Consider the following 12,764-nt stretch of genomic DNA (forward strand, 5'->3'; position numbering starts at 1 on the left):
TTAAAGGCCAGGTCCATTTTTTAACCACAGTGCTATTATTTCATTGTAATAAATAAACAAACAATTAAATAAAAACAAAAAACACATTGATAAAAAATACCCACCATTTTGGGGGAACCCTGCTGGCATTAGACCTGCCAGATTTATGAATAAATCTGGCACACCTGTGGCTGTTCCGTGTGCCTCTGACTAAAAGCTGACAAGCTAGAAGGTGGCATAGATTTCAGCTTCAACGTATGTCTATTTACAGGTGAATATTTTAGTAAATCTTTCGGACGCAAGAGGCTACACCAACTTTTTACCAAACCCTGATCCCATTTTAAAAGTTGGTGTGAACAGCATGAAAACTCAACGGTTACCATGAATGCTTGATAAATTCCTACCTTTGTGTCTACAAGCCCATGTGTCTCAATGGTTACAGATAAGCGAGTCGAGTCTGGTGAAACCAGTCTCGCCCAGAACTTTGGGGTTAATGCAGCTCGCCAAACATTCAAACTTTACCAGGCTTAGCTTGCGCTAATCTGGCAATGATGCTATTACAAGAGAAGGGATAAGGAACACATGGCATTTTAGCACCAAATGCATGATAGGATGAGACATTAACACTGAGATAACATCAGAATAGCCCAGCATACGTTGCAGCTAGCAGGGCGGGTTTAAGAGACTGATAAAACTCTATGCCCTGCATTGCAGCTGCCATTTTGGAGAAAAAACTGTGCAATGAGCAGTTAAAAAAGAGAAACTCACTGAGAAACTACTGATCCCAGAAAGCATCCACAAATACAATACAAAGCAAGCTGAGCAAAGCAGTGACCTGTCACCTGCATTACTGTGTACAGTTGTTGCACTACAAATCCCAGCAGTGTGACTGCAAGGTCAAATGATTGCAATATCACACAGCACTGGATTTGTTTGCCGCCTGTTATCATTGAGACCCACAGGTCTGTATAACATTAGCAAATGGCAGACGATGGTGTGCAGCATGTCCAGCTGCTTACCTTGGCCATGTTGGGAGCTGAGCATGTTGGGAGCTGCCAGTAACTGCCTATATAACACTGCTCCACCAATTCAATGATGCCTGAGCAACATTGTAATTTGCTACAGCGAAGGTTTCTGTCTGAATTGTTCCAGTTTTCCAGTGTTCCTGACCTAAGCCTGTTTCTTGACTCTGTCTCTGCCTGATCCTCCTATACCTCTTTGCACTCCTATATATGATCGGGACTGTCAACCATATCTGTATTTTGAGCCAGCAAATACCCTCTGGCTGCTTCTGAGCTACTCAGCTCTATTAAAACACCAACTCAGCTCTGCTACATTCTGCGCTATTACCATCTACAGTTTTAACTTGCCCCTCCTGCCTGTATCCCTGGTGCTTGGCATTGTGGTGATCTGGCCTGCCTGCCCAGCTGTCACTTAACTGGGACAACTCCTGCAGTAGCAGACTGGTATCTGCCCTGCAGCTGAATGCCAGCTTTTGTATCCAGTAGTGTTGAGCGGCATAGGCCATATTCGAATTCGCGAATATTCGCGAATATATGGACGAATATTCGTCTTATATTCGCGAATATTCACATATTCGTTATATTCTCGTTTTATTTTCGCATAAGCGAATATTCGCGTATGCGAAAATTAGCATATGTGAATATTAGCACATGCAAGATTAACATGCATGAAACTTCGCATATGCGAAAAGTAGCATCTGCGAATTTTCGCATATGCGAACTTTAGCATATGCGAATTTTAGCACGCCAGTCTCACACTGTAGTATTAGAGCCTTCTTTACACCACACAAGCTGGAAGCAGAGAGGGGTGATCACTGTGATGTGTACTGTGAAGAAAAAAAAAATAAAAAATAAAAAAAAACGAATATTCGTAATTACGAATATATAGCGCTATATTCGCGAAATTCGCGAATTCGCGAATATGCGATATTCGCGAATAATATTCGAATTGCGAATATTCGCGAGCAACACTAGTATCCAGGAGTAGGATAAAGAGTAAAAACCATGGAAATACTTAGATTCCACTCCCAAATTTGGCCCAAAGCCAAACAGGTAACACATCAGGTTCACACATGTTTGAGACATATAGTTTACATAAAAGTTGTAGACACAAAACTGTATGTTTTTTAAGACTTCTTGTAAAGATGTGTTGGTGCAAAGGAAAAGGGATCAAAGAGGTACATATCTTTTAGGATATTGGCAGTTTAGAAATACACATATATCATAGTAAATACCTGAAGTTTTTCACATGCTCATCGATAATGTTCAAGTCCAAAGCACTGTTTAAGGCTCTTGTGTATTGAAAAGCCTGTGTTGAAGATCCCCAATTTACATCTGTCCATAAAATAATATTACATTATAGTTTACTATATGGGATGGATAAACTGGGTTATTTATAAAAGTAAATACAGAACAATATAAATCTATAAAAATCATGGGGGAGATTCTCAAAAACTGCTGTAATTTCTGTTCCAGCGATATTATTCACACCTTTGAAAATATGTGAAAATTTATTCTTGCGCCACTTTTGTGTTTTTTTTTTCATGCCAAAAATTTCAGATTTTTGTAACAAATTTTACATCCCAGAAAATTCTGGCGGAAACATCTCACAAAATATTCCATGGTTACTAGTGCCCAGACAAGCGATAACTGTATAAATAAAACATTTCTTAGCTTAAAGGGGTACTCCGGTGAAAACCTTTTTTCTTTTAAATCAACTGGTGGCAGAAAGTTAAACATATTTGTAAATTAGTTCTATTAAAAAATCTTAATCCTTCCAGTACTTATAAGCTGCTGAATGCTACAGAAGAAATTCCTTTCTTTTTGGAACACTGATGACATCACGAGCACAGTGCTCTCTGCTGACATCTCTGTCCATTTTAGCAACCATGCATAGCAGATGTATGCTAAGGGCAGCATGGTGGCTCTGTGGTTAGCACTGCTGGACCACTAAGGACAACAATAAATAAAGCGTTATTATTATTATAATAATGTCAGCAGAGAGAACTGTGCTCGTGATGTCATCAGAGAGCATTCCAAAAAGAAAATAATTTCCTCTGTAGTATTCAGCAGCTAATAAGTACAGGAAGGATTAAGATTTTTTAATAGAAGTAATTTACAAATATGTTTAACTTTCTGCCACCAGTTGATTTAAAAAAAAAAAGGTTTTCACCGGAGTACCCCTTTAAATGTGAGTGCAGGTGTAGTGACCAAGAAAAAAATAAAAAATAAATATATATGTTACGCCGAGCGCTCCGGGTCCCCGTTCCTCCCCGGAGCGCTCGCCTCATCCTCGTTGCTGCAGCGCCCCGGTCAGATCCACTGACCGGGTGCGCTGCGGTCCCGCCTCCAGCCGGGATGCGATTGGCGATGCGGGTAGCGCCCGCTCGCGATGCGCACCCCGGCTCCCCTACCTGACTCGCTCTCCGTCTGTTCTGTCCCGGCGCGCGCGGCCCCGCTCCCTAGGGCGCGCGCGCGCCGGGTCTCTGCGATTTAAAGGGCCACTGCGCCGCTGATTGGCGCAGTGGTTCCAATTAGTGTGTTCACCTGTGCACTTCCCTATATCACCTCACTTCCCCTGCACTCCCGTGCCGGATCTTGTTGCCTTAGTGCCTTGTGAAAGCGTTCCCTTGTCTGCTCCTAGCCCGTGTTCCTGACCTCCTGCCGTTGCCCCTGACTACGATCCTTGCTGCCTGCCTCGACCTTCTGCTACGTCCGACCTTGCTTCTGCCTACTCCCTTGTACCTCGCCTATCTTCAGTATCTTCAGCAGTCAGAGAGGTGAGCCGTTGCTAGTGGATACGACCTGGTCACTACCGCCGCAGCAAGACCATCCCGCTTTGCGGCGGGCTCTGGTGAAAACCTGTAGTGGCTTAGAACCGGTCCACTAGCGCGGTCCTCGCCAATCCCTCTCTGGCACAGAGGATCCACCTCCTGCCAGCCGGCATCGTGACAGTAGATCCGGCCATGGATCCCGCTGTAGATCCTACACTGGTCGCCCAGCTAGCCCTAAAGATCGCCCAACGAGATCAACAGCTGGCATACTTGACCTCCGAGGCACTGCGTATTCAGTCACAGATACAGCAGCTGCAGATACAGCAACAGCTACAGCTGCAACTACCATCTCCTCCGCCGGCTCCTGCAACTCCTCCGCAGCAACCGGCCGTTCCTAACCCCTGCTTGTCCCTGCCGGACAAATTTGGCGTAAAGATCGCCCAACGAGATCAACAGCTGGCATACTTGATCTCCGAGACACAGCGTCTTCAGTCACAGTTACAGCAGCTACTGCCGCAGATACAGCAACTTCAGTCACAGCAGCTGCTGCCGCAGATACAGCAACTTCAGTCACAGCTACAGCTGCAACAACCATCTCCTCCGCCGGCTCCTGCAACTCCTCCGCAGCAACCGGCCGTTCCTAACCCCTGCTTGTCCCTGCCGGACAAGTTTGATGGGGACCGCAATGATTCTGCCACAGCCACAGTCCAGTCCTTCTTCGCTGAGGTCCGTGGTGTCTTCGAGGAGCCTGCCCGAGCTTCTTCTGCCGAGATTGCCCTGCTGAACCTGGAACAGGGTGTTTCTTCCATTGGCGAGTACGCCATTCAGTTCCGTGCTCTTGCTTACGAGTTGTCCTGGAATAGTGAGGTTCTCTGCGCGACCTTTAAAAAAGGCCTATCCAGCAACATTAAAGATGTTCTGGCCACACGAGAGACTCCTGCTGACCTACATGAACTCATTCATCTTGCCACTCGCATTGACATGCGTTCTTCCGGATGGCGTCTGGAGCTCCGCCTGGATATGGACTTTGTTCGCACGAAGCGTTTTTTCTCCCCGGCTCCTCTCTCCTCTGGTCCTCTGCAATCCGTTCCTGTGCTTCCCGCCGCGGAGGCTATGCAAGTTGACCGGTCTCGCTTGACACCTCAAGAGAGGACACGACGCCGCATGGAGAATCTTTGCCTGTACTATGCCGGTACCGAACACTTCCTGAAGGATTGTCCTATCCGTCCTCCCCGCCTGGAAAGACGTACGCTGACTCCGCACAAAGGTGACACAGTTCTTGATGTCAACTCTGCTTCTCCACGCCTTACTGTGCCTGTGCGGATATCTGCCTCTACCTTCTCCTTCTCTACTATGGTCTCCTTGGATTCCGGATCTGCAGGAAAAAATTTTTTGGCCTCTCTTATCAACAGGTTCTACGTCCCTGTGACCAGTCTCGCCAGACCCCTCTACATCTGTTGTATTAACAATAAAAGATTGGACTATCTCATGCGTTTCCGCACAGAACCCCTCCTAATGTGCATCGGACCTCATCACGGAAAAATTTATTTTTTTTTCTTCAGGTTCTTTGGCCCCAAGAAGAGGGGGAGACCCAAGGGGGGGGGTACTGTTACGCCGAGCGCTCCGGGTCCCCGTTCCTCCCCGGAGCGCTCGCCTCATCCTCGTTGCTGCAGCGCCCCGGTCAGATCCACTGACCGGGTGCGCTGCGGTCCCGCCTCCAGCCGGGATGCGATTGGCGATGCGGGTAGCGCCCGCTCGCGATGCGCACCCCGGCTCCCCTACCTGACTCGCTCTCCGTCTGTTCTGTCCCGGCGCGCGCGGCCCCGCTCCCTAGGGCGCGCGCGCGCCGGGTCTCTGCGATTTAAAGGGCCACTGCGCCGCTGATTGGCGCAGTGGTTCCAATTAGTGTGTTCACCTGTGCACTTCCCTATATCACCTCACTTCCCCTGCACTCCCGTGCCGGATCTTGTTGCCTTAGTGCCTTGTGAAAGCGTTCCCTTGTCTGCTCCTAGCCCGTGTTCCTGACCTCCTGCCGTTGCCCCTGACTACGATCCTTGCTGCCTGCCTCGACCTTCTGCTACGTCCGACCTTGCTTCTGCCTACTCCCTTGTACCTCGCCTATCTTCAGTATCTTCAGCAGTCAGAGAGGTGAGCCGTTGCTAGTGGATACGACCTGGTCACTACCGCCGCAGCAAGACCATCCCGCTTTGCGGCGGGCTCTGGTGAAAACCTGTAGTGGCTTAGAACCGGTCCACTAGCGCGGTCCTCGCCAATCCCTCTCTGGCACAGAGGATCCACCTCCTGCCAGCCGGCATCGTGACAATATATATATATATTTTTTTATAACATTTTTCAATAATAATTATTTCTTTTTTTAACAATTACTTAAATAACACCTTTTCCCACAAAAAAAAAACAAAGAAAACCCCCAAAAACAATAAAACTACAACCATTTCTGTAATTTCTACACTCAAAAAGCTGGTGTGAAAATTTTTGATGTAAACTGGACTCTCACCCCTTTGAAAAGGTCATGTAAAGCAGACAATATATGTGGACACGCCCACTTTTACAAAGCTGATGTCAACAGTGTAAACCGCGGCACAAAGCTCTTTTGGCGCAAAATAGATTTTTTTTACAGCAAAATTCTTTGAGAATCTCCCTGCATGTGTTTCAATAAGAACCAATGGAAATGAATGAAGCAGTAGCATTGACGGCCTGTGCAAATAATGTGTAAATGATTTTGTCATGTATTTTATATTAGGAAATAATAATTAAAGTATTTAAGTGGGACTACAAAATAGAATCAATGGTTCCAGAGGTGCTTGGTAGCTACTCTCTACTCCTAAACAGGCTACTCTTTACTATTAACTATTAACATGTTTCTCGAAAAGAGAAAATGGTGTTAATTGTTTTTGTAACCAACCAAACCAGATCAGAGTAGTTGATGGAGTACCAATCTAAACATATATAAATGTGATGACCCCTGTTTAAAGGGGGATGTCCCAGCTGGATATCTAGGCATATGGATGAGGGAAAAAACTGCTCATCTGCTGTGGTAGACTTAGCAGCAACCATAAAATGGTTCACATGCTGACATATACAACACATCATGACATAACGCTCTTAGAAAGGCCTTTAAAGCGCAGTTGTCATCAGGATTTACCCCCTAAAGCTATGCGCAGTATGTAAAAGCTGTGTAGCACTGTAATGCAGCCATACCTTTCTTTGCCTAATTGATGGCTTTATTATGCTAAAAAAGATTTTATCCACAGTCATGAATAGTCGGAAAGGTGTGCCCAGGGGTCTGCAATATCACATTTCTCTTGAACTACATCCCAGCACCATCTCTGTGCTAGTGACATACAGCGTCTCTGACCATTGCGGGGCTCACTGCGAAGTCCCATCACTAGAGGCAGGGAGTGAGCAAGCTCTATTGGTTGGAGACAGCGCATGCGCGGAGGCGCTGTATGTCACTCGCACAAGGCCAGTGCTATGATGTTGTTCAAGAGAGGTGTGGCGTTCCGGACCCATGGCCATGCTTCTCTGACTGTTTATGACTGTGGATAAAAGCGCTTTTTAGCATTTAAAAAAAATGGGAAAAAAAATTCAAATCAACTGGTGGCAGAAAGTTAAACAGATTTGTGAATTACTTAATCTTGACCCTGCCATTACTAATCAGCTGCTGTATACTACAGAGGAAGTTGAGTCGTTCTTTTCTGTCTGACCACAGTGCTCTCTGCAGACACCTCAGGAACTGTCAGAAGCAGGAGAGGTATGCTATGGGGATTTGTACCTACTCTAGACAGTTCCTGACATGTACAGAGGTGTCAGCAAAGAGCACTGTGGTCAGATTTGTTTATAGAAGTAATTTACAAATCTGTTAACTTTCTGGAGTCAGTTGATATGAAAAAAATTGTTTTCCACCAGAGTACCCCTTTATGGAGACCTTTCCTATCTTATATATAAGAATATATTTTAAGAGCAAAACTACATCTTCTAAAAAATACTCTACAGAGATTTTAAAATAAAGTTTTTGTCTGAATAGAGTTGCCATCAAGCAAGGTATAGCATTTTATCTGCCACACACACTTTGCATTACTTTGACTGAACTACTTCAATTAGTTTAATGTATAAGATATCATACCTGGCTTTTTGTATGTCACATAGATGTACAGGAAGAGCTCTATCGCATAAGTGATGACAGCAGCCCACCAATTGATGACAAACATCACACCGCAGCACAGCAAAGCTCCAAACAGGGACACCCACATGTTGTAATACTTGAATGCAGGCCTCCATCCTGTTTATTTAAAATTGATATAGCATGTTAAATGTATCTTCTATAACAGTCTGTACATACTTAAAAGGGTATTTGCAAAGGAAACAATGTTAAAAAGTACAGAGGTAGTTTACATAAACTATTAGAGAATTGCATAAACTGACATTTCCAAATATAAAGGGTTTGGCTTTCCATTTGTAGCATTCTACCTCCAGACTATACAATGTGTACAAATCATTTCCTATCTCTTGTAAAAATAAAAAACAAAAGGCACTCCTAGTGCATTACCATAAGAATATGTGTGACCTCTCCTCTTACAGTCATTTTCCTTACAGGCCCGCACTCACCTGGAGTGGTTGTGCAATGGGAGACACAACTTTCGAAAGGGCAAATAGGGTAGAACTGCAGGTTTCCCTCTGACATCCTTCCAAGGGTTTTGCAAACTGTACCACTGTGGTAGGAAAAACCACCCTAAGAAAAAGTTGGATTTGTCATGCCAGAGCGCTGTTCACTAGATTCATAAATTAAAAAATGTATTTCTATACATTAAAATAATAGTTATTTTAATGCATAGAAATAGAAATGTTTCATTTTACTTTGATGTGAACCATGTAAACAGCGCTCCACATAAAGGATCCAACATTTCTTGGTGGGGATATTCCACAGTGGCCAAAATTTCAATTTCAAAATGGACCTGATTTACTAAGAGTGGAGTGTAGTTTTCTTTGTGTTTTTTTTTTCTCCCAACAGATATTTTTCCATGGTATTTAATAAGTGTAACAGGTCACGGCAGGTGGTGGATCCTCTGGGCCTGTGTGGATGTTGATGTGAGCCGCGCCAGGGAGTGGAGTCTAAGGTGCTTCTGGTTTTCACCAGAACCCACCACAAAGCGGGATGGTCTTGATGCGGCAGGCGGCAGCCAAGTCGCTACCCCCGACACGACTCGTCCACACAGGTTGCTGGGATGTGGCGTGGCACAAAAGAAAACTGGCAAGACGGGGTCAAGGTAGCAGTAGGTCAGGGCAGGCGGCACAGGTGCAGGGTCAGGTAACGGAACAAAGATCATGAGTATTGGCCCTTTAAATGTAAGAGCTCCCGGGCGCACGCGCCCTAGGAGGCAGGGGCACATGCGCCAGGGCTGCGGGAACAGAAAGACCAGGGAGGTGAGTGACGGGCTGGGATTGGCATGCGGGCGTGCCAGCAGTGGGTACATGACAAGAGAGCGCTCAAGGCCAGTATGCTCTTATCTGTGGGGTTTATCCTCAGCTCAAATCCACTACATTTTTTGTGGAAACCTTAGTAAATATGTAGTTTTTTTGTGTGAAAATATTGGAGACATGCCCCCTTTCTGGTGACCACACCCCATTTTCCGGTTTTCTCAGTAAAACAATAGTTGTTCTTTTCTACAGTACTGGACGGAAGCTGAGCTGTGTGATCGATCAATAGTTTTAATTTTCTACAGCACTGGATGAAAGCTCAGCCGGATGATCGTACATATGTGACGACACCCTGAGAGTAGGATAAAAAAAAAGCCACTAACCATATTTATCGGCGTATAACACGCACTGGCCTATAACACGCACCTCCATTTTAACAGGGAAATTTAAGTAAAAAAAAAAAAAGTAAAATAAATGACTTGGACTAAATGCCACATCCTCCCCCCAACTTTGTTTTCTTCTAAACCTCAGTTTGGTCCCGTCCCCTCCAGTGCCACATCATTCCTTCCCTTTTATCAGTCCCTGTGCCACATTTACCCCTCTCATTGCCACCCCCCATGTCTCATCATCCCCCAATGTCTCATCATTTCCCCGTCATAGACCACCACTAGTCATACAAACATTAAGCATTTAGTGCCTCCCGCACCATCATTTCCCCCTGTCTCATCATGTTCCCATCATTCCCCCCTCATCATCCCCCCACCCTGTCTCATCATCCCCCCCTCATTCCCCCCTCATCATCCCCCCACCCTGTCTCATCATCCCCCCTCATTCCCCCCCCTGTCTCATCATGTTCCCATCATTCCCCCCCATCATCATTTCCCCGTCTCATCCCCCCATCATCCCCCCTCATCATTTCCCCCCTGTCTCATCCCCCCATCGTTCCCCCCCCTCATCATTTCCCCGTCTCATCATCCCCCCATCATGTTCCTCCTATGGCATCCAGTGGTCTTCAACCTGCGAACCTCCAGATGTTACAAAACTACAACTCCCAGCATGCCCGGACAGCCAACTGCTGTCCGGGCATGCTGGGAGTTGTAGTTTTTCAACATCTGGAGGTCCGCAGGTTGAAGACCACTCTTCCCCTTTCCTTACTTGTCTGCGCTTCGGCTGTCTTGCGGGCTGCGGGGGCAGTGAAGCATATAAGTTACGTCCTCTCCCACCTTCTCTGTGCGGCATAACGGATGTCACTTTTCGGCGGCGTAAGTGATGCCGCACAGAGAAGCCGGCAGAGGACGTCACTCATCTGCTTCACTGCCCACAAGACCCTCCGCCTGACCTGACCTGCCGAAGCGCAGACAGGTAAGGAAAATAAACAAAACTATAAAAAGTAGGAAAGAGGGAATGATGAGGGAGGGGGGAGGGAAAATGAAAAGTAAAACTCACTTGTTTTCTCCCGCACTATCCACAGGTACTGGTGGATAGTGCAGGAGACGCTGATTAAAAGGTAAGGCAGATTTGGACAAGGTAGGGCTCATTTTAATCAGCGTCTCCCACACTATCCACCAGTACCAGTGGATAGTGCGGGCAAAAACAAGTGACAGTTCGGGGAGGAGATGCGCTGGTCACTGGTTTAAAGTGGCCACGGCCGTGCTGTAAATACTTAACAAGCAGACGCTGCTGCGGCCGCTTTAAATCAGTGCCTTAAATTTAAGTTTTAAAAGTGCATGTTATATGCTGATAAATACGGTATATCCCGAGGACATGCCTGGTATTGCAGTTTAACAATATTCACTTGAATGGGTCTTTGCTCATTCACACATTCCGTGGACACAAGTGGCACTGTTTGAAGCATAGGCAATCACTGTAACTAAGTGTCCCCTATTGTATATTCATGGACTAGTTTCCCAAAACCTCCACAGTATTAACACAAAGTAAACAAGACTGATATATTTGTGTAACAATATCTGTTTTCTTGTAGACTATGGAGTCAAAGCTTTCAGAAGGGTTATTAAACATTGCATAATAACTCCTTTTTTAATTCTCTCCTTCCCCAAAGGGCCTTTCTTGCCAATATTGCCATTAAATATGACATTAGTATTGCTAGCTTAGTTAATATTGTGTCATATTTTTAAATGCATAATCAATACAATGCTACAGAGATGCAGAAATGTGTGTTTAAAGATATGTTCTGGAAGAAGAATATTGACATTCCTGTCGCTCCTTATTCTCCAAGCATTCAAGAAAGGATTGTGGGGATATTGGCTCTCCTGATATAGGGCATAGCTCTGGCATAGCTCCTATTATTATTTATTCCAGGGAAAGGGGTTGTGACCTGTTGTGTTCATAACTAAAGAATATGTCATTCACAAAGCTTTCATAGAAAATATTGTACCACTCAGATATTATATTTGTCACACAACATGCAGTCATGTTAAATAGGGCAACTTATAATATACATACAAATATTATATATCTTTCCAGATGGCACACCATGCTATTCATTTAGTGTATTGTTCTTTCTAGAGATGAGCAAAGTTACAGTGATTTGATTCGTCACGAACTTCTCGGCTCGGCAGTTGCTGACTTTAGCCTGCATACATTAGTTCAGCTTTCAGGTGTTCCGGTGGGCTGGAGACTCTCTCCTAGGAATGTATCCACCTTTTCCAGCCCACCGGAGCACCTGAAAGCTGAACTCATGTATACAGACTAAAGTCAGCAACTACCGAGCCGAGAAGTTAGTGATGAATCGAATCCCTGTAACTTCGCTCATCTCTATTTCTAACACTTATTATTATAAAAAGGTTGTATGCTTAGGCTGAACACACACATTGTAATATATAAACCAAAAAAATGCAGTGAAATAAGTATAAAAAGTGGCAGTACCTATTATCTTATAATGCGTTCTATTAGAGCACACATTGTATAAGAGACTGCAGTAATTTTAATGTGTGCACTGATGGCCGTTTTCTCATAGACTTTCATAGAGCACATTATTAGGTTAAAGGGGTACTCACGTGGAAAGAAAGTTAAACAGATATGTGAATCACTTAAATTAAAAAATCTTAATCCTTCCAGTACTTTTAAGAAGCTGTATACTAAAGAGATATCCAAAAAAGAAATGCATTTCCTCATGTCATGACCACAGTGCTCTCTGCTGACTTCTGCTGTCCATTTTAGGAACTGTCCAGCATATGTTTGCTATGGGGATTTTCCTCTGCTCTGGACAGTTCCTAAAATGGACAGCAGAGGTCAGCAGAGAGCACTGTGGTCATGACATCAGAGGAAATGCATTTCTTTTTTGGATTTCTCTTGAGTATACAGCTTCTATAAAGTACTGGAAGGATTAAGATTTTTTAATAGAAGTGATTTACAAATCTGTTTAAATTCTGGCACCAGTTCATAAAAAAAAAAAAAAAAAGATTTCCACGGGAGTACCCCTTTATAGTGCAACTGTCACCTAGTATAAGCTTGTGAAGCTGCATGCATAGTACAGTAGGGCTTCACAAGCCTTTTCAGGCATACCTATATAGATAAATCAGGCTGCCTTATA

General features: G+C 44.7%; 1 protein-coding gene across 3 annotated transcripts in view; it reads right to left on the reverse strand.

Moving 5' to 3' along the window:
- The window catches only part of SLC12A1 (solute carrier family 12 member 1), a 197,411-nt gene that overhangs the window by 89,045 nt on the left and 95,602 nt on the right, over positions 1–12,764 (reverse strand). For all 3 annotated transcript variants that reach the window (XM_056572280.1, XM_056572281.1, XM_056572282.1), the window contains exons 15-16: positions 7,920–8,075; positions 2,237–2,336 (exon numbers count right to left, since the gene is read on the reverse strand). In XM_056572280.1, coding sequence (XP_056428255.1) covers positions 2,237–2,336; positions 7,920–8,075 — 256 coding nt within the window. The remainder of the gene's footprint in view (positions 1–2,236; positions 2,337–7,919; positions 8,076–12,764) is intronic.

The sequence above is a fragment of the Hyla sarda genome, chromosome 4 (assembly GCF_029499605.1).
Source record: "Hyla sarda isolate aHylSar1 chromosome 4, aHylSar1.hap1, whole genome shotgun sequence".
NCBI lineage: Eukaryota > Metazoa > Chordata > Amphibia > Anura > Hylidae > Hyla > Hyla sarda.